Source organism: Dermochelys coriacea, chromosome 3, assembly GCF_009764565.3.
Source record: "Dermochelys coriacea isolate rDerCor1 chromosome 3, rDerCor1.pri.v4, whole genome shotgun sequence".
Classification (NCBI taxonomy): domain Eukaryota; kingdom Metazoa; phylum Chordata; order Testudines; family Dermochelyidae; genus Dermochelys; species Dermochelys coriacea.
In genome coordinates, this window is record NC_050070.1 from 42384356 (window position 1) to 42407229 (window position 22874).

Here is a 22874-nt window from a genome sequence, read left to right on the forward strand (position 1 = left end):
ATCCTTCTTTTTGTAGTCTTGGTAGGAAGGTCTCTGTGGGTTAGTATGTTGTTCAGAGGTGTGTTGAAAATATTCCTTGAGTCTGAGACGTCGAAAATAGGATTCTAGGTCACCACAGAACTGTATCATGTTCGTGGGGGTGGAGGGACAGAAGGAAAGGCCCCAAGATAGGACAGATTCTTCTGCTAGTCTAAGATTATAGTTGGATAGATTAACAATATTGCTGGGTGGGTTAAGGGAACCACTATTGTGGCCCCTTGTGGCATGTAGTAGTTTAGATAGTTTAGTGTCCTTTTTCTTTTGTAGAGAAGCAAAGTGTGTGTTGTAAATGGCTTGTCTAGTTTTTGTAAAGTCCAGCCATGAGGAAATTTGTGTGGAAGGTTGGTTTTTTATGAGAGTATCCAGTTTTGAGAGCTCATTCTTAATCTTTCCCTGATTTCTGTAGAGGATGTTGATCAGGTGGTTCCGCAGTTTCTTTGAGAGCGTGTTGCACAAGCTGTCAGCATAGTCTGTGTGGTATGTAGATTGTAATGGATTGTAGTACACCAGTAGTAGTAGACCAGTTATGAAAGGAAATATCCCTTACATATTTTTATTCTAATGTAACTTGTGTTCCTATTATTTACACAAATGTTCACTGTTTTTAAAATCTTTCTAAAGATTTCATCCTCAATATCTTACAGTAATGAGTTTCAAATATAAATCATGTGTTGCATAAGTAAACGTTTCCTTTAATGTGTTATTAATTTGTTCCATAGCTCATACAGGATACAACTACTAGGAACTATATTTTTACAGTACACTTATAACTGCTGTACTCTTATTTTATGGACAGGCACCAGCTTATTTCTGTGACAAAATGGAAAAAAATAAAAATGAAAAAAGAAAGAAGTTAAAAGCAGAAAGACATGGAAATGTATATTTATGTCTCTTTGACATGGTGTCAGTAATAATAATTTTTGTATTCATTTAAATGTCGTTTGTTGCATTTTTTTATTTTATTGCATTTTTCTTGAAAAATAAAGAAAGAAACATTAAAATTTGTTTCCTTTTATTTTTACTGGGTGACTAACTGCCCAAGACCATTTTCACCAATCAGGAACAATTTCTTGGACATCAATGACAGTATCCTTCTATAAAGGATTAAAGGCCAGATCCTTGACTAGTGTAAATCAGCCTTACCAAAATCAACAGAACCATAGTGATTTATGCGACCTGAGGATCTGGCCCTAAAAATCTAGCTACATAACTATCACACATCCACAAGATCAGTGCTATGCCTTAAGGTTTGGAACAATTTCTAGGAGGAACCCCTTCAGCATGCGAGACTCCCAAAGGATCTTCTTCTTCCTCCAGGGTAAGCCTCGCAGCCTCACTGCCTCCTTGACTGAACCTCAGGGCTTCAACGCTCCTGCTTTACCTGGTGAGCTCTGCTCAGTGATTCCAACTGAGACAGACTCCCGGGAGAGACTGTATTTTCTTCAGTGATTAATGCACCTCAACAAGTATTCACGGTGACACTCAAACAGCATTATCAAAACAGTAGGATTTATTAGTCAACTGGAACACAACACAGGAAGTCCTTAGGTTAGCACAGAGAAATGAAGGTTAAAGCTAGGGTCGCCAACTTTCTATTTGCACAAAACCGAACACCCTTACCCCAGCCCTGCTCCCGCTCACTCCATCCTCCCTCCCTCTGTCACCCACTCTCCCCACCCTCACTCACTTGCTCATTTTCACTGGACTGGGGTAAGGGGTTGGGGTGTGCGATGGGGTGAAGGCTCCGGCTGGGGCTGCGGGCTCTGGGGAAGGGCCAGAAATGAGTTCGGAGTGTGGAAGGGGGTTCTGGGCTGAGGCAGCATGTTGGATGCAGGAGGGGATGAGGACTCCGGCTGGGGGTATGGGCTCTGCTGTGGGTCCAGGGATGGGGATTTGGAGTGAAGGAGAGGGCTCCAGGCTGCGGGGTGGAGCCAAGAGGTTAGGAGTATGGGGGGGGATCTGGCCGAGACAGGGAGTTGGGGCATGGGATGGGCTCTGGGCTGGGGATGAGAGGCTCAGGGTGCGGGGGGGGGAAGGGGTCTGGGCTGGGGGTTGGGGTGCAGGGGGTGTCAGGGCTCTGGTTGAAGGTGTGGGCTCTGGTATGGGGATGGGGATGAGGGATTTGAGCCACGCGGTGCCATGGCAGCCAGGGAGCCTATCTTACACCTCTGTGCCGCTGACTGGACTTTTAATGGCCCGGTCAGCAGTGCTGACTGGAGCTTCCAGGGTCCGTTTTTGACCAGGTGTTCCGGTCGAAAACCAGACCCCTGGTAACCTTAGTTAAAGTATATATCATTCTGGTTAGCCTACAGTCCAATCAAGCTGAAGTGGTGAACCCTATTGTTCAAGCTCTGTGCCTCTCTCAATCTGACCTCCTTGGTCCATTCCCAGATGAGAGCCCAGACTCCTTCCACTAGCCATGTCTTATGCCCACCACCTCACACCTTCCTAGTCCTTTGTTCTCAAACTGGGGTCTTTCCTCATCTTCCGTTCTAAGAGATAGGGAAATACATCTCCCTCTCGGTCATTGGTTGCTAGATGTCAATGTCCTGGTGATTGAATTTGCCATTGTCTTAGTTTCTCCAGTGATATGAGGTCAGCCTCAGCCAGTCCCTTTCAATTACTCCTTCGGGCTCAGACAACCAGGTGACATTCATACCTGTGTCTCTTAGCCTACCTTGAGAGCACACAGTCCTTCCCTTCCCTTCCCCTTAGGTGGATGCCATGTATAATATAGGGGAAACTGAGACCCCCATATGATTCATAAAAATATTACAGAAAATTCCCACTTTGTCACAATAACATCGAGCTATTATACAGGAAGTGTTATATGCTAGGTCAATTGCTTCTATCTTTTAAAACTACTAAAGATTATCAAGGTTTTAAAGTTTCAATAAACAAGCCAATTTCCAATACCTCAGGAATCACAGAACATGATAGCTACTTAATAATACTATATTTTAAGGGTGATGTTTCCTGAGACCATCTACACTTGGAATTCAGTAAACTGTCAGAACAGATGATATACAATTGGCTCTTGCAACATAAAATTGAAGTCTCCTATAAAAATTCTGAAAGTGAAGGTCATTTGTGTTTAGATTATTGTCTTTTTCAACAGATGCATATTTCCAGTCACTCTGCTCCTGTTTACACCCCTCATTACTCTTGACAGATGCTGCTTTTTGTGATGTCTTTCAGAAACTAAAGGTCTCAAACACTGAGTATAACCCTAGCACATCACCATTAGTGTTGTTGTACATCACTGACCTATTGACAGATCAACACTACAATTCTTGGGCTTGCATAAGAATGACAAGTGCTGGAAAATATAAGACAAAGTGGGTAATTTTGGCATTATAGTATTTTTCAATCTCTTCAATGCTTTTATATATAGTCACATGGCTTTTATGTGTTTTAAGTAGTGATCAGGATTTTTTTTAAATTCGAAGGACACTTTTGATAGCATCATGCCACGCAACTGGTGCATTACAAATCTGACCTCACCCTCTTCTGTATTCCCCAGTTCCCCCACCCCATAATAAACATAATATCTTAGTTACAAGTATTTAAAATATTCTCTGGTAAAATGAGATTTGGGTACCAAATATGGAAATCATTAAGGTACTAAACATTTGAACTGGATATTTTCAACAGTATCTACACAGCTCAGTATATTACTACTTATTATTATATTTTCCAGTTTTTAAAATTTGTTTCATTACAAACAGTATAGGATTATTAGATCTAGAAACTGAAGATCTCTATTTAACAAGAGAAAAAATACAATTCAGAAGGCGTAATGGCAACGCAAGCTTGCTAACTTTACCCCAACAATAAGAACCAAACCTGACTTTCCGCTTTTATGGGTAAGACCACATTTCAGCCATATTGTAAATCTGTCAGTTCTGGACCACCTATTCAGCCCAGGTCAATATTGACCAAAATGTCTTATCATCTGCTGACTGTTTGGTGGCTTATGTGAAAAGAGAAGAGGGAACACATACTGAAGCTCTCTGTTCCATCGGAGGAGGAAAGCTTCTCCTAGGGACTGCTTCCCCAGTCTGGTTCTGGAGCAATAATGAGGGCATTTTTTGTTCAGGTAAGTAGCAAACAAGTCTATTGTTAGGGTCCCCCAGTGACCAAATATGTAGTCGAGTACTGCCGGGTCCATTTCCCGACCAATGGGAACTGTGGAAAGTGGTGGCCAGCTCATCCCTGCAGCCCACACCACTTCCCACAGCTCCCATTGGCCGGGAATGGCGAACTGTGGCCACTGAAAGCTGCAGGCAGCGGTGCAAAAGTAAACACGCTGTCTGGCAGCCTGCCAGAGGATTACCCTGATGGGCCATGTGCAGCCCATACGCCACAGGTTGCCCACCACTGCCCTAGATAGATGATGTCTGTAAGGTGCCCTGGCATCCCCTGTATGTCCACCGTGGCGGAGGAAATGGCATAGATGGTGGCATCCATGGGTGTCCTTACCAGGTGGGTTGAAACGCCAAATGTGGGTGCACTTTGGATGTCCTCAGATGTTGCTCAGGTGAGCTGTGGTGTGAGATAAGGAGAGATTGCCAGCCTCCTCAGTGTCTGCCTCTTCTCTGGAGAATGGTGGTGGTGAGTGTCCCGTGCAGAATGTGATACCAGGAATTGGGATATACTTGGAATTGGAGAGCTGATACTGAGTAGCAGAGATTTTGGAATCTTGGTTACCTATAGATCCCTGGAGAAATGAAACTCCTTGGTACTGCAGTGATGGTCAGTGCTTCTAGGTTTTGCCGCTGCAGGCTCATTGGTATCGAGGCAGTTGGTGGAGTAGGCTGAGCTCTTTCATTCAATGGGCGGCCAGAACAGGGCTCTCTGGAGGCACTTGGTACTGTTGCCTGCTGTGTTGGTGCCAATTTTGTAGAGATGGTATGGTCTCTTTTTCTTTTGATCCAGTGCAAACATGGGTCTTTTGGCTTTGTGACAGTACCTACACACGAGGAACCATGAGTCTTATGAATGCCATGCTGCAGCGCTGCAAATATTATCAGTAAGGAAGTGAGTGATCTTGCCAGGGAGCTCTATTGGTCAAACAAGTCTTCAGATCAGGGGCCTATAGACCTCTTCTTAGAAGCTTTCTGAGGGGAATCAGTAGATTTTCTCTTAGGCATACCTTCCTTGGAAGTTGATGGTCTCTGGGGTGACCATAGTTCAGGAGGAGACCCAGTATCAGAGGCTGGTCTGAGGGAACTCTCCACCATTAAGAGTTCAATTTTTTGCTTGCAGCTTTTCCTTGTCCTGCCCTTCAATTTTTGGCAGAAGGTGCACTTTTGAAGAATGTGAGCCTCTCCGAGGCTCCGCATATAGAGCAAGTGACCATTGCTGACCGATATTGCCTCTCTGCAGGAGAGGCAGTGTTTGAACCCGGGGCAGCCAGGCATAACCTTTAACAAGGGGTATTCCCCAGTAAGGGAGAGGAAAAAATGTATCAGGATTGTTAGGGAGAAAAACAAAGGTGTAAGAAATTAAAAGAAAAAAAATGAGAAAAAAGAAGAAAATGGGGAATGGAGAAAACGGAAACTCTACTTAGAGACAAAGAATGGAAACTCTACAGTCAACTATAAAAATACAAAGCAAACTGATATTTGATTTGGACTGCTAATTACTCCATCTCAGGCCAAGGGTGGTTGAGAAGGAACCAAGGGCAATTTGCCCGCATGACGCTATATAGCCTTGATGTAAGGCACGAGACAGGGAGAGCATGGGTGTCAACTTCTATCTAAAATCTCTGATCAGAGGTGCAGGAATTCAGACACATCTACAGTAGAGCACCCGTAGGGACACTACTCGATGAAGTAATCATGATTACCCCCAAAAAAGTACCCATCAAACTCCAGTGCATTTGAAGGACTATATAACATAAATGGCTTTGTTTCTATAGATGTGTTAATTTATCATCCAACTTTTGATATTGCTTCATTTATTTTATGCTTTTTGTGTTTTATTTATAAGTTGAAAGAATTTCAAATAGGTGAATTTAATAACTGTTGTTTAATTTAAAGTTTTGGGAAGAAAGAAGGGAGGTATGGTTTATTGAAAATCCATTCTATAATCCATGGTGGTCTTTCAGAGTACCGAGTATAGCAGCTGGGTTAGCTGAGTCCATTCCAGGATTTGGTTTTGACTAGGAAGTTCAGTCAGCTACAAAAAGAGAAGCTGAATGCTCTATTCTCTGAGCTGCAGGATTAAATCAGTGATTTGTGTGATCATACTTTAAAACTATATAGTGTCTGTGTCATTCATTCCAGTAGCTCCTAATCAGCTAGGACACAACATGCAGGAGACCAACCTTTCATAAGAAATGGATCAAGCCTGTGGAGTCCATTGCCCACAGAAAGAAGTGCGACACAGCTCTCAGCAGTCAAACTAAAATGAAAAACTCATCTCTTTGACTTAGATTTCCCTTGATTAATTCTTAACACACACAAACACTATCACAAAAATAAAAAAACAAAATAACTCTCCCCCAGTAATCTAATCAAATTACTTCTTCGACTCCCAGAAAGGAAGAGAGAAATACATTGTTAGTTGTTTTTAATTATTGGGAGATGTTTAGAAGGACATGGGTGCCACATGTTTGTAGACAGACAGACAATTATCCCCAGCCTGCACCTGTCCCTTCTCTTACATAGTGGTGTTGATATTGCTAACCTTCAACATTCAGGCCAAGATGAGAGGAGACATGCAACAGCATCAAAGTTCCTTAAGGAGAAGTGTGATAGAGTACCTACTGGGAATCTGGGGATGCATGGGTGCAAGCCTGCTCACAGTTAAGGCCCCTCCCTCAGCCTAAGGGTAGGAGCTACAGGACTTAGATTCCAAATAGTTTTGGGAGACAAATAATGAACAACAGGGATGGGAATGAGGTCATAGGGTCGAAAGCAGGGAGCCAGAGGAGGACACCAGGCAAAGAACTCAACACAACATCCACTCCTCCTAGAAAGCTTTCAGGGAGCCAGCAGACGTGGCCCAGAGGAACTCTGTCTGAATACATGATCAAAGGAAGGAGTGGAAATGGGCCCCACAATTGCAGAGCACCTCCCCATCTAGCATCCTTTCCCTGGTAGGGTGATGGCCACCTTGGCCAGTGCCAGGAGGAGGTTGACAAGGAGGTCTTGCGACTTCATGGGGCCACAGATGGGTTATGCCTAAATCAGGATGTGTGGGAAAAAGTGCAGCCAGAACCTAAGAAGAAAGTTCTGAAGGAGCCAGAAAAGAGGCTGCAGCCTGGTGCACTCAAGATGGATGTGCACCATGGTCTCCCTGATGCCGCAGAAAGGGCAGGTGTCAGGGATAGGGATGAACTGGGCCAAGTACACCCCTGTGATCATGGCTCTGTGAAGGAGCTGCCAGCTAATACCCCCAGGGTGACTGTGGGACTAAGGTGGAATTCAGGCTGGCCCATCAGGGCTCCTCACCCTTCTCACGTGGGTAGGAGATCCCGCCACTTTGTGGCAGGGCAGGACACAAGGATGAGGAAATGAAAGGTGTGGATCACGAGTGTGTACAGCTGTACCCAGAGCAGAGTCTGAAAACAAACCAGTTGTGTTCCATGTAGCTGGCTCAGGGTATGCTGAGAGAGGGGCTGGGGGAGCTCATAGGGCCAGGGCCCAATGACGAGATCCAGAGGGCCAGGGGTGGGAGTGGGTGGGGGCATCCTCCCGCAAGACCCACTCAAGGAAGGCCTAAGGGGTTGGTGATAAGGCTGACCTCATCTCCAGGAGTATGCTCGGAGTGGGGGGCGGGGAGCTGAGGGGTGGAGAACTGTATGCACCAGCCAAGCACCAGGGGATCCACCCAGGTCTTCTGGTCATAGTCTAGGAGTTATCTGATCCTGGTGGTACCTGCCAGGACCAACCTCTGGCACACCGAAGGATACTCTGACACCTGCACACTGAGCTCAGGGTTGTGTAGCAGAGGCTACACAAGGAGATCTTACCCCTTGGCAGCCACCACGGACCTGTTCACTGGGCCCAACTTTCAGGTCCAGAGGATGTCCTGGTAATACACCAGCAGGTCTTGCAAAAGACCCCTTGGATGGAGGTAAAAGAGCTGCCAGTTTTATAGGAGCCCTCAGAGGAAGTGGAAGAAGGTGTGTGCCAATGCACTCCACACTAGACTACCTGCACTGTAAAGGAGTCTCTGCAGGGCCTGGAGGCAGAGGACATGGACCTGACTGCGGAAGCAGAACAGGCCCTATCCCCACTCTTCCAGGGGAAGGCTCAGAATCCCTGCAGAGATCCAATGCTGTCCTGGCCAAAAGAAGTCCAGAGTAAACCTCTGAAAGTAGGCCAGGGAATCCAGGTCTGGGCTCAGGGTATTGAGTTGGTGACAGAGCATGGACAGGGCCAACTGAATAAACACCAGCTCCCTCCCTCAAAAAGAAAGGCACCGGAGCAGTCCCATCCATGCTCAACCACCCTGTCCTCCAGATTGTGCCATTTCTCTGGCAGAGAGGGATGGACGGTAGAAAGGGACATAGCCAGATAGAGCAGCGGACCCACGCTCCACCGCATGTCCTGGAGCACAGGTGGTAGGGAGCTCGCCTGCCACCCATTCCCGACCATCAGGCCAGATCTCTTTACTCAGTTGACCCAGACAGAGGAGGCCACCAAGTAAACAGCTTGGCAGGCCTGAACCTGAAAGCCCACAGAGTGTCCAGGAGATAACCATTGTCTATCATGTTGACTGCTTGCTCCTGGTCCAGGGATAGGCGGGCAAATGACAGACCATCTCTACACCCAAGTTGGAGGATGTCCCAGATCAAATAAAGATCAAAGATGGTACAGCCTGGGACCAGTCAGGATGGACCCCATTTGCCAGCACTGACCCCAGCTGCAGTGAGATGGCCTTCACTAAAACTTTGTAGTCCACGCTAAGGAACAAGATGGGGCACTAATTCCGAAGGTCACGAAGATCCCCTGTATTGGGTAGCAGAGCAAGCACAGCCCACTAGCACAACAGGAGGAGAACCCTGATCCCCAAGGACTCAGCCAAGATGATGGCGAAGTCCTGGCCAAAGACATCCCAGAATGCACAGGAGAACTACATGGTCCTCCTGTTGATGCCGAGAGATTTATTGGTGGGCATTGGATGAAGGGTTTCCAAGAACTGAGACAGAATGATTGACAGCTCCAGTTGGTCCCAGTTGCCTGTGCTGACCGTTGGGAGTCCATCCCACAGGCATCAGTTGGATCCAGGGAGAAGATGCTAGTGTAGAAGGCCCTCTCCCGCATCTGCACTGGATCTCTAAGGGGGATGTGGTCACCCGCCAGGGGGCAGGTGATGTGCTTGTTAGCCCCCCTCATTTTCTCCAGGGAGTAGAAGAAGTGAGAGCTGCAATCCATCTTCTGAAGGAGGTGGATGCAGGATTGAATGAAGGCACCCCAAGCCCAATATTCATCGAAGGCCTGGAGCTCCTCTGGCTTCTCTCAGCACACTCTGCAGATGGATGGATCTCCGGAGTTGGTGGCCAGATGCCTATCCAGCTTCAAGACATGCCATTCCAGCTGCTCTATCACTGTATCTCTGCCAGCTGGCCCCCGGAGTAATCATGGCAAAAGAGTTGGGCGTGGACCTTCCCACATGACCTACCTTTTGTAAAACCATGTTATATTTTGTCCCATTTACCATTGACTTCAATGTCCTTAACTAATTTCTCCTTCAAAATTTTTTCCAGGACCTTGCATACTACAGATGTCAAACTAACTGGCCTGTAGTTACCTGGATCACTTTTATTTCCTTTCTTAAAAATAGGAACTATATTAGCAATTCTCCAATCATTCAGTACTACTCCTGAGTTTACAGATTCATTAAAAATTCTTGCTAATGGGCTTGCAATTTCATGTGCCAATTCCTTTAATATTCTTGGATGAAGATTATCTGGGCCCTCCGATTTAGTCCCATTAAGCTGTTCCAGTTTCGCTTCTACCTCAGATATGGTAATAGCTACCTCCATAACCTCATTCCCATTTGTCATGCTACCATTATCCCTAAGATCCTCTTTAGCCTTATTAAAGACTGAAGCAAAGTATTTGTTTAGATATTGGGCCATGCCTAGATTATCTTTAACCTCCACTCCATCCTCAGTGTTTAGCGGCCCCACTTCTTCTTTCTTAGTTTTCTTCTTATTTATATGGATATAGAACCTTTTACTATTGGTTTTAATTCCCTTTGCAAGGTCCAACTCTACTTGACTTTTAGCCTGTCTCACTTTATCCCTGATAAAGATTCACTGGAGATAGGTGGCAATTCTCCTTTGAAGAATGTACATAACTTAAGGACAATGACATTTTTGGCAGATTTTGCTGGCAGCTATGTCCCGGTGAACATGTCCCATTTTACTCTTCAGAAGAAATTATTTTTACAAATCAAAAATTAACTTTTTTTTAATCTAATGGTTCAGTAGTAGTGTATATCTCAGCAATAAAACAGAGATACTAAAATTAATTGAACATGCTATTGATAATCTCTGTGGCAACCACTTTGTAGTATTATGGGAATGAAAATACTCCTATTTTTGTTATAAACATATATCAAAAATTAAGACATAAATGAAAAGTCTATTAAAAAAACACCAAAAGTTAAAGAAAAATCTGAAATCTTATTAAATTGAAACCCCCAAAACAGGTTAATGAAAGAATAGCCAGAGAAATATTACCCATTCTTGACATTAATCTAAAAGTTATTTATGGTTCAAGAAAATATCAGAGAACCTATCATCAAAGGGGGTGGGGAGGATGAGAAAATTGAAGAATTTCAGTAATTAAGCGTGGATTTTCAAAGTATTTAAGAGAGGTAGGAGCACAAGTCCCATTGAAAGTTAAGGGAAACATAAATCTTTCTTTTAAAGGCTTTGTCTACACTACAGCCTATGTTGGCAAAACTTATGTCACTCAGGGGTGTGAATATTCCCTTGGAGTGATATAATTACACCGACATAAGCGTTTCTGTGCACTGCGCTATGTCAGCAGAAGAGCTTCTCCCACTAACATAGCTTCTGCTGGTCCCAGAAGTTGGTTTTTATGCTGATCGGAGAACTCTCTCCTGTTGGCATAGAGTGTATTCACCAGACAAACTGCAGCGGAGCAGCTGTACCACTATGTATAGATATACCCTAAAAGATTGCCATAGTGCAAACAGAGTTTGCAGGAAATTAGACTGGATGATCATAAGGTTCTCTTCTGGCCTTAATCTATTAAATAAATTCATGAGTCAGGCACTTTTGAAAATCCCACTCATAATTAACAACACAATTCAACAAAAAATAATTCAGTGAAAAATAAATGCTACTTACAGACACAAACGGGAGTTTGTCCAGACCACTTATGATCTTGCAGGCAAATCCTGACAGATGTACCGACAAGCCGAAAGCCAGGGTTACACTGATAGACCACAGTGTCACGGTAACTGAAACCATCCCCACTAATGTGGCCATTTACAATTGGATCAGGAGAACCACAATGCCCAGCTAGAATAAAGGAACAAACCAATCAATAAAACATATTTATATATTAAAATCCTGTTAATATTGAAAAGATGCTGATAGGAAAAGCTCCTGCTTCATTCACCTTCATGACAAGCATGGTATTAGAACCAAATCCTGCAAGGTGCTGTGATATACAAACTTCCCTTGACTTCCAGTGAATGCAACAGGAATTGTAGTGCTCAGTACTTCGGAGGATCAAGTGTTTAAGTTAAAATATTGTATTTATGTTCTGTATAACTTACACCCTCAGTTTTAAAAGAACTTTGTCAAAAGTCAGATGGAGTTTCTTCTGTGGCAAGCCAAGAACATATGCTGATATAAAGGGAAGACAATTTTTGGAACTAACTTACTCACAGTTCAGCACTTAAATTCTAAATTTACAAACCTAAACTTCTGATGGATAGAGATGATGAGCACTGACAGCTCCCACTAAAATCAATGTTAGATGTCATTGTTCAGTAACATGCTGTGAATGATACTTTTTTAAAAAGGGCCCCTACTATTTTAGTAAGTGCAAGAGGTTAATACCAACATTTTCAAGTGTGGACATTAACTTTAGGGTCTTCAGCATTTGAGTGCCTTACCTGAGACAGCTTGGGCCGGATTTTAAAAGGCATTGAGTAACTGGAGCTCCCATTAGTTTGTTAGCCTATGGATGGTAAATAACACTTGAGCCTAATTTTTCAGCTATCTCAAGATGGACACCCAAAACCACTTGCCATTTTCAAAAATTTGAATGTTTATGTGATGTTATATTTAATATTGAGGTGCAATATACAATCACGGGAGGCTTAGTCATATTTCAACTTATTTTCTCTGGGCCTTATAGTCATTTACACTAAGGCCCTTTTATATTTTTCTGGCACTAAATTACATTTACACTCTTTTAGGTCCCTTATTCTTCCTCAGCAGCACAAACAGTGTAAATGAAAATTGGGCCTTCTATTTTATTTGTTTGTGTCACAGTCTTAAACATAGGTTTTTGGTGTACTTTATGGCAAGATTGTAACCTGCTCCTATGTGTTCACACAGGAAAATAAGGGGCCTGGTTAATGCCAATGGGTATGCTGAGTATTGACACGAGAATATATGGACCATCTGAGAAGGTACTAGTGGGACAGAATTTCAGCTTGGTCGCATACAGAAACTGAGACTGAATATGTATAAAGTGAGGCTGGAAGAGATGTGACAGACTGTAATGAATTCCCTTAGAACACAATTGGCAAAAGCTGCCCTATTTGGCAGACTCCAAAGAAGCAATGGACACATTGCAGGAGCAGACTGAAAGAGAGCCCTCCTGTTTGTCTGAAAGGAAATGGGGTGCGGGGGAGAGTGGGCAGGGAAAAGTAGAAAACTTCAATGAGATCTGGGTGACAGTTGAACTGATTTGGGTTGGTGTTCTGAGTAGTCCTGACAAAAAGACACTGTAAATATCTAAATAGTTAAGCGTATATACAATTTAATTTGTTAGATTAGTTCCTTTCTTTCTGTCTGGGATAAGTTATTTAGGGTGTCATCACTTTAAACCAGAGCTGTGGCCGGGGTGGGGGAGGGTGCTGTTATACTGGAAGGTGTTAATGGCTGCCACCAAAAGTGTCTTTGATCTATGAACAATCACAGACCTAGTTAAAGACAATAGATGTGTTATGCACCCTTCTTTCAGTTTAAATGGAAGGTGCAATTAGGTCTTTTTATGTAGCAAGATATCTGGAAATAACAGAAACTACGGAAGCATGGGGCTACATGGCAAGGCATGGTCAGAAGAATAACCCTGTGGGATAAAGCCCTCCCTGACTGCAAATGCAGTGTTAATGTTGTTTGACAAGCTGTGCATGTGTATTAGAGGGGGAAAGCAAGCAGAAAGCAAGAAAGCCTACTTGCCCTGGTCTACACTACGAGTTTAGGTCAAATTTAGCAGTGTTAGGTCAATTTAACCCTACAACCATCCACACAACGAAGCCATTTAGGTCGACTTAAAGGACTCTTAAAATTGATTTTTGTACTCCTCCCTGATGATGGGATTAGCACTAAAATCAACATCACTGTGTTGAATTTGGAGTAGTGTGGATGCGATTCGATGGTATTGCCCTCCGGGAGCTATCCCAGACTGCTCCACTGTGACCGCTCTGGAAAGCCCTTTCAAATCAGATACACTAGTCAGGTACACAGGAAAAGCCCCGGGAGCTTTTGAATTTCATTTCCTGTTTGGCTAGTGTGGCGAGCTCATCAGCGCAGGTGACCATGCAGTCCCAGAATCGCAAAAGAGCCCCAGCATGGACCATGGGAGGAACTGGTTCTGATCACTGTATGGGGAGACGAATCTGTACTATCAGAACTCCATTCCAAAAGATGTAATTCCAATATATATGCCAAAATCTCAAAGAGCAAATGCGAGATGTTTACAATGCTCACAACTGCAGCGGTGATCTGAGCAGGCTCTTGCTTGCAGTGCTATGGCATATGCACGGGCAATCCAGGAAAAGGGATGAGAAATGATTGTCTGCCATTGCTTTCACAGAGGGAGGAAGGGAGAGGTCACTATAAAACCACCTGTGGCTACCTTGTTCGTTATCTCAATTTTTTTTAATTAATAAAGAAAGAATGCATGGTTTCAAGACAATAGCTACTTTATTTTGAAGGGGTGAGGGTAGTTGGCTTACAGGGAATTAAAATCAACAAAGGGACGGGTTTGCATCAAGGAGAAACACACACAACTGTCACTCCATAGCCTGGCCAGTCATGAAATTGGTTTTCAAAGTCTGTGTGATGCGCAGCGTGCCTTGCTGCACTCTTCTAACTGGTGTCTAGCTGCTCAAAATTGGACACCAGGCAATTTGGCTCAACCTCCCACCCTGCCATAAACATCTCCCCCTTACTCTCACAGATATTATTTAGCACACAGCAAGCAGCAATAACAATGGGAATGTTAGTTGCACTGACATCTGACCAACAGCACCAGGGAGCTTTTAAATGTCCAAAGGCACATTCTACCACCATTCTGTACTTGCTCAGTCTATAGTTCAACTGCTCCTTACTACTGTCCAGGCTTCACGAGCCATGGGAGCTAGGAGCAGGCTGAGGTAGGCATGACCGTGCAGTGCTGCCGGCTAGGAGAGCAGCCTGAGGCAGAAGCCTCCAGCTCGCATGATATTCCAGGCAGGACTGAATCTCCATGAGACGAAACTTAAAGAAGAGAATGATCTGGAGTCACTCCCATTCGGTGCTCTAAGAGAAGGATAGCCATGTCTGTCCAGGTGCCCCTGATCAACCCCACTGAGGTCTGCCAGGAGCACCCAGGAGATGTACGACGGCTATCAGTGCTACTGCACCATCTGCCTCAAAGGCAAGGAGATGCTTCTGTGTAGCAATGCAGTACTGCATCTGCTAGCAGCATCCAGGAGACACACAGTGATTGTGAGCTGAGCGGGCTCCCACTTGCAGTGCTATGGCATCTGCGTGGTTAACCCAGGAAAAAAGCTGCAAAACGATTGCCTGCCATTGCTTTCACGGAGGGAGAGAAGGAGAGAGGAAGGGGTGATTGGCAACATACACCCAAAACCACCTGCAACAATGTTTTTGCCCCATCAGGCATTGGGAGCTCAACCCAGAATTCCAATGGGCAGCGGAGACTGTGGGAACTGTGGGATAGCTACCCACGGTGCACCGATCTGAAAGTCGATTCTAGCCATGGTACTGTGGACACACTCCGCTGACTTAATGCACTTAGTGTGGACATACGCAATCAACTGTATAAAATCCAATTCTAAAAATCGACTTCTATAAAATCAACCTAATTTCATAGTGTAGACATACACTAAGAGGGAAAAGAGATTAAGGGAAGCGAGAGACAGAGCTCCTCACACATGGATCTTGCTGGAAAATCAGGTAGAGTGATTTCTGATCAAGGAAATGAGCAGCTATTGTTTGTTTCTACTGCATTCAGGGAAACAGAAAAATGGTTACTAACCTTCCATAACTATTGTTCTTCGAGATGTGTTGCACATGTCCATTCCACTTTAGGTGTGTGCATCCCCTGAGTACAGTCGCTGGAAATATTTCCCTCAGTGATACCCATCAGGGTGACTCAAGTGCCCTCTGCTGCTGCGTGCCATTAGCACCAGTATAAAGTGCCTAGCTGACCCTACATCCCCCCAGTTCCTTCTTTCCAGAAAACTCCACTGTAGAGGGGTAGGAGGGTGGGTCATGGAATGGACATGTTCAACACATCTCAAAGAACAACAGTTATGGAAGTTTAATAACTGTTCTTTTTCATCTAGTGATTGCACATGTGCATTCCACTCTAGGTGACTCCCAAGCAGAAGAGTAGGTGGACAGATCGGAGTTTGTGGACACACAGAGTGCAGTACAAGTCAACCAAATTTGGCATAATTTCTGGAATGCTGAGTGATGACATAATGGGAAGAGAACATATGCACTGATGCCCAGATAGCTGCTTTACAAATGTCCTGAATACGAATCTGCACTAACAATGCTGCTGAGGATGCTTGTGACTTTGTGGAATGAGCAGTCAGGTTTGCTGGTAGCGAAACACCTGCCTGAACATAACAAGTGTGCGTACATGAAATAATTCAGGACAAAATTGTCTGTGAAGAGATGGTAGACCTTTCATCCCATCCACTACAGCTTTAAACAGTTGGGTGGAGCATCGGAATGGTCTTTCTATGTCCAATGAGTGAAGACATTGCTAATTTCTATTTGTGTGAGGCTTCAGGTAGAAGAGGTAGGTAGCTTGCTTGATTGCTATGAAACTGTGAAACCAGTTTCAGGAGGAAACCGGGGTGAGGCCATAAATATACCTTAACTTTAAAGAAGACTGTGTACAGAGGCTCTGATATGAGAGCACAGAGTTCTGAGGCCTTTCTGGCCAAAGTGAAGACCACTAAGAAAACTACATTACAGGAGAGATATAATAGGGATCACATTGCTAAGGTTCAAATGGTAGACCCATAAGCTCTGATAAGACCAAATTCAGGCCCCAAGGAGGAAAGGGTTCTTTTACTTGAGGTTATAATCTTTCTAGGCCTTTGAGGAATCTGACAGACATGTCATTTGGAAAGAACAGACCAGTTCTCCACCCAAGGGTGGAAAGCTGATATTGCTACCAGGTCAGCCTTGATAGAGGAGATTGCTAAATCTTGCTGTTTCAGGTACGATAAGTATTCAAGTATGAATGCATGGGCAAGACTCCACACTGGGATGCCCAGACAGAAAACCACTTCCACTTCAAGAGGTAAGTAGCCCTGGTGGATGGCCTTCTACTGCCTAGTAGAACCTGATGAACTTGCTCTGAGAAAGCCTGCTCTCTGGGATTTAGCCATGGAGTTTTCAGGCTGTTTGATGAAGGGAGCTCAGGTTTGGGTGTAACAACTGACCGTGGTCCTGGGAAATTAGACCTCAGTGCAAGGGAAGTAGGATTGGAGTTGCCACTGAGAGATCTAGCAGAGGGAGAACCAGAGTTGGCCAGCCCGTACTGGGTGTGGTCTCGCTTAATCTTTAGCAACACTCTGTGCACAAGCTGAAAAGGTAGAAAAGCAAAATAAAGGTGTCCCATCCACTGTAATAGGAAGATGTCCATGATGGAACCCAGACTGTGGCCTTGTAGGGAGCAGAGGTGGTGACACTTTCTGTTGAACCTGCTTGCAAATAGGTCTATTTGGGGACTGGTCCACTGTTGGAAAATGTCTCTGGCCACATCTGGGCAGAAAGCCCTCTCGTGGCATCTGGAGAAAGACCCACTGAGGTGATCTGCCAGCTCGTTCTATGCTCCCAGAAGGTAAGAGGCCTCAAGGTTGATTTAGTGGGCAAAGCAAAACTCCCAGAGATGAGAACCCTAGGAAGTATTGTAAGTACAGCACCCAGAGGGAGACAGCTTGGTGACTACACTGAGGCCAGTCACACCTGGAGAGGTCTGAGGTGCAGTCTTGCATATTGTACCATGTATGTGCATGAGGCCATGTGACCTAGGAGCCTCATACTGTTTCAGGCTGTTATGATAGGATGAGATTTGAGATGTGTTATCAGGTATCTGATTGATTGGAAATATACCTCTGGGAGGTAGGCCCTGGCCTGAGTACAGTTGATCGCTGCCCCAATGAACTCTATCCTCTGCACCGGAGTGAGGATAGACATGTCTGCATTTATTAGAAGGCCTAGGGCCTTGAATGTTGATTGAATAAGTCAAATGTTGGACACTACCTGAGCCGTGGATTGGCCCTTGACTAGCCAATCATCCAGATAAGGTAGACCTGCACTCCTAATCTCCTCAAGAAAGCCATCACTACCATCATACGTTTTGTAAACATCCAAGGAGCTGCAGACAGGCTGAACAGGAAAACCATGAATTGGTAGTGTGCATGGTTCACCATAAATCTGTGGAATCTTTGTTCTTGGTATATTGACACATGAAAATAAGCGTCTCTTAAATCAAGGATGGTTTGCCAGCCTCTGGGATAAAGTAAAGGATAATGGATGCCAAAGTGACCATATGGAACTTTATAGTTGTTGAGTTAATCCAGGTCCAAAATGGGTCTGACACCTCCTTGGGCTTTCGGGATTAGGAAATAATGGGAGTAGAACCCCTTCCCTCTTAAATTATGCAGAATCTCTTCCATGGCTCCCTCCTGAAGGAGAGATTGAACCGCCTAGACCACAAGTTCTTCATGAGAGGGGTCCCTGAAAAGAAATGTGGGGTGCTGGGAAAGAGGGGTGGAAATAAATTGTCGGATGTATCCAGCTTCCACCGTGCTCAACACCCAAGAGGCTGTGGTGATATGGGACCAAGCACCAAAGAAGTAGGAAAGGTGGTTTGCAAGTAAAGGACAAATCAGGGTCTGGCATAAAAGAAACTGGTATGGCATCCTAAAGCATCCCATCAAAATGCCTGCTTAGAACCCCCTGAATGACTGTGTGGGGCACGCATTGACGTTGAGGTGGGATGAGGTGGCGGCCTATGCCTAAAACCCCTATTTCTCTTCCTCTACAGGTCCTGACAGGGAGCCAGGGCAGAGTATCGAAGGTTCTGTTGAGGCCTATAGTACTTTCTTGAAGGAGCAGGGGACATTATGGTGGCTTTTGTGTCTTTTAGCCCATGAAGCTTTGAGTCCATCTGCTCCAAAAAGACCAAAGTTCCTTCAAAGGGCAGGTCCTGAATAGTCTGTTGGACCTCATGTGGGAGCCCTGAGGACTGTAGCCATGAACTCCTGAGTTTGGCAACTGATGAAGCAATGGACCTGGCAGATGAGTCTTCCAGTGCCGCTTGTAAAGAAGCCCTTGCCATTATTTTCCCCTCCTCCACTATCAAGGAAAACTCTTGCCTGGCGTCTTGTGGGAACAAGTCTTTGAGTTTTTGCATGGAATTCCACTTTAATATCATACCTCCCCAGCAGCACCTGTTGGTTTGCAATTCTGAGCTGCAACCCCCTGGTAGAATAAAACTTTTCCTACCAAACAAGCCTAATTTCTTTGAATCCTTTGACTTCGGGATGTCCCCGATGACCATGTCTTTCTCTCCCATTGGCAATGGACACCACCAGGAATCCCAAGAAATGGGATGATGGGTACAAAGGAACTCATATCCTTGGACAGGAACAAAGTATTTACATTCAGCCCTTTTGGAAGTGGAGGGGAAGGGATGTGGGGGTCTGCCATAAAGTCTTAACAGGGTCCATAATGGCCTCATTGAGAGGCAGGGCTACTTTTGAAGGGCCCATACCAGCTGAAACGTCTTGAAGGTCCCTAGCAGTGGCAAACAATTCCAGTGTGGTTGGTTCTGAGACAGTATCGGTACCGTGAGGTGCCACAGATATAGAAGGCTCTTCTGGTACCAGACTTGATGGTGCCTGAATAGGTGCTGGAGTCAACAATGCTGACTTCTACTTCTGCAAGGCAGAGGAGTGATTTGGCTTAGATCGCACTCTACTCTGATCCACATACCTGACCGTCCTTGGTGCCGGGGATCGCTCCCTGTTGGCTGGCTGTTTCTTATGTCTTTTTCTTGGCACTGGGGATGGTGATTGGTGCCAGGACTCTGGTACTGTAGGAGGAGGACTGCTTACCAATGTTGAGGTACTCTGTGCTAGTCTGACTGGTGTGGCTCAGTTGGAGGTCTCAGTGCCGCCTCCAGGAGCAAAAACTTCAGACTGACCTCCCAATCCTTCTTCATGCAAGGCTTAAAGTCCCTGCAGATCTGGCAGCAGTCTCCGATTTGAACTTATCCCAGACACTTCAGACAACTTGAGTGCAGGTCGCTCAGGGGCAAAGTCTTGTTATAGTGCTAATGGTGCATGGCAGCAGAGGGCACTTGAGTCACCCTGATGGGTACCACTGAGGGAAAAAATTCTGACAACTGTGCTCGGGGCATGCACACACCTAGAGTGGAATGCACATAAGAACATAAGGCTTGCAGTCATTTGAAGAACAACTTTTTGTACCTTCTTTGTAAGTAAACAATATTGCACCAAAGAATATACCAGACTCGTATCAATAATTTCTCCTCCTAACAAAAACAGATCTACAAAGCACTGAATACTGGCTAACTTCTCGGGATAACAGGGCAAGAGCATCTTTGATGAAAAATGCCTGTGAAACAGATGAAGAAAAGTTTCAGAGTAGCAGCCATGTTAGTTTGTATCCGCAAAAAGAAAAGGAGTACTTGTGGCACCTTGTGTAACAAATTTATTTGAGCATAAGCTTTCGTGAGCTGTAGTCTCTAAGGTGCCACAAGCACTCCTTTTCTTTTTAGATTAAGAAAAGGAACATGAAGGGTTACTAGAAAGAAAAAGAGTTTAATAATCGCATATGGTTTGAATCAAACAGAAACTGTGTACTCTTGCAGAGTCGTCTTAGTCAGCCCAAATCCTGAGATTTCTCACACTTGAATGTTTGATTATTGAATAACCAATGAGTGAAAAATGAAGGTGAAATGACTGCATTAAAGCCAGACATATGGAAGCACAGGAAATCTCGGGTACAAGGATAATTCATACGTGCCAACTGGAATAATACATTATTGTGAAATGAATAAGAACTTAACAGCCCTGTGCACTTATCATGTGATTCATTTCACTTTACAGATCACACCAGTTACAAGAGTTAATGGTTTTCTGTCAGTCTGAATTTGGTTAGATTAAACATCCCAACAGCTCAAGAACTGAAGGAGCAGGGCAATAAAACAGCAAATTTATCCAATTTCCCAATCAGGTGAAATTAGGTTCTAGGTACACTAAGGAGGCTGTTAGTGGATAATTTCTTATAATAAGCTTTCAAGAACTAAAGAAATTACTGAACTGGTTGACGATTGGGTCAGCACTTCCATTAGAGAGCTTGATGTACAAGCAGCAGCCAGAGTTATTTTAATTTTCTCTATATTTAAAAAAAATCAAGAGGTTCTTTAGGGGTGCAGCAGTTTACCTGTGCACTATCAATTGCAGGATAAAGGCCTTATACAGTATTTCAGAATTAGCAGTGTCAAATTCTCTATTTTTTCAGATTTTTTATTACATTTTTATGCTTTTGAAAAAAAAGCTACTTAGTGTTTTTGAAACATGTTAAAGCCATATTTAGGCCTAAATTTTGAAATATGGCTTTCTTTTGAGGGAGTGAAATTTTGCATTTAAAATTCATAGCAGGACAAACATTGGTCCCAATTTAGCAAGGCATATCTACTCAGCATAACATTTAAGCACGTGCTTAACTCCATCCTTGGCTTCAATGGGATTTAAGAACATACTTAAGAGCCAATTTGTGTACGGATGGAGTTAAGCACTTAAGTGTTGTTCTGAATCAGGATTATTAATTGTTAGACACTTAAAATACCAGTTTGATTTGCAAATGTATACAAAAATGTTTGGTCTTGAATGAATTACAGGTGCAATTTTTGTGTGCACAAAATGGTACAAGAAAAAACAGTGCATGGGATCAAGCCAGATGAAAAAATGGCCTTTGGACTCGTTGGCCATTTTGTAGGTTTGGATACTAAATGTGTCATACTAACTACCTGGAAATTGAAAGCCTTTAATTATCCATAGAACAGTTACATTACAGGTCTCTTGGACACATCATTTCTGAGACAGCTAACAAGAATGCCAACTTTGATAACTTTTTTGTGATATGGATATTAGTCCACTAGAAACTGGACAGAGACCATGAGCTCTTTTTACATAGGTTAATGAGCCTATGTAAATGAGAATGATTTTCAGCCACAGTTGTACTGAGCTAAATTTATGCTGGCACACTAGCTCTGAGAAAGCTCTCTTCTCCCTTGGATCCCAAAGCCCTGATCCAATGCATGCTGAAAATCAATGGGAGTCTTTCTATTGGTTTAATGGGCTTTTTGAATCAGCCCTAAAGCCCCATTTAAAACATACTGGTGTATTTTGCACTTGAAATGTGAAATAATAATATCTAAAAAAACACCTAGAGATAGGCACAATTCTGGCAAAAGTCATACATAGCGTACATCTAACAAGAACTTTTTATAGGCAACACTGTTATTATTGACCTGGGCTGGACTTGAGATGGCAAAGTGACATAATAAAGGAACTGTCTTTCAGCCCCGGAGGTGTCATACCACTTGGTGAGAGTGATGTAAATGAGTTTTCTCAACAATATCTAAACAGAGAGTTTCATTCAACAGAAAAGTTGGCCTGACATATTAAAAAAATACCAAAGCCTCACAAAAAAATTAGGAAAAAGATATAGGAAGTATCTTAAGACAAACACTAATGTTAACAGACTAATAAGTGATATCAACAATTGCTGCTGCAACCTGTAAAATGTGAAAATACTTCTGGGGAAAATAATTTGAAAGACAGGTACTAAGACAGAGGAATAAAGCTAGAAAGCTAAGACAATCAAAGGGACTGAAGGATGATAATGGACATCCAATTAGTCATAGATTTGTAAGATGTTATGACAACGCAAAGGCCAATAAAAAGAGGTGTTATTGGGAGTAAATGCATGAAATTGAAAAAGGAAAAAAATCAAGCTGCATATGAGGAAAATCTTCCTGATACAGATATATATTACCCTACATAACAGTTTCCCAAATAAGTGCTGGAAGCTGCATTGTTTGGCACATTTAAAACTAGACTGGAATATACATTAATAAATTTCCAATAGGGAACAATCCTGTGCTGAAAGGGAGATGGACAAAATGACCCAATAGGCTTTTTCCATTTCTAGATTACATTATCCTAAATTTTTGGCTACAATGATTCATTGATCTTTGGGGTTATTTAATCTGCAGCCGTATTTTGCAGTAAGCATACAGGAAAACAAAGAGAAT

The 22874-nt window shown here is 43.7% G+C and overlaps 1 protein-coding gene across 1 annotated transcript in view; it reads right to left on the minus strand.

Moving 5' to 3' along the window:
- CSMD1 (CUB and Sushi multiple domains 1) overlaps positions 1-22874 on the minus strand; it is a 2060919-nt gene that overhangs the window by 97703 nt on the left and 1940342 nt on the right. Inside the window, 1 exon segment of the mRNA XM_038396611.2 lies at positions 11378-11551. Coding sequence (XP_038252539.2) covers positions 11378-11551 — 174 coding nt within the window.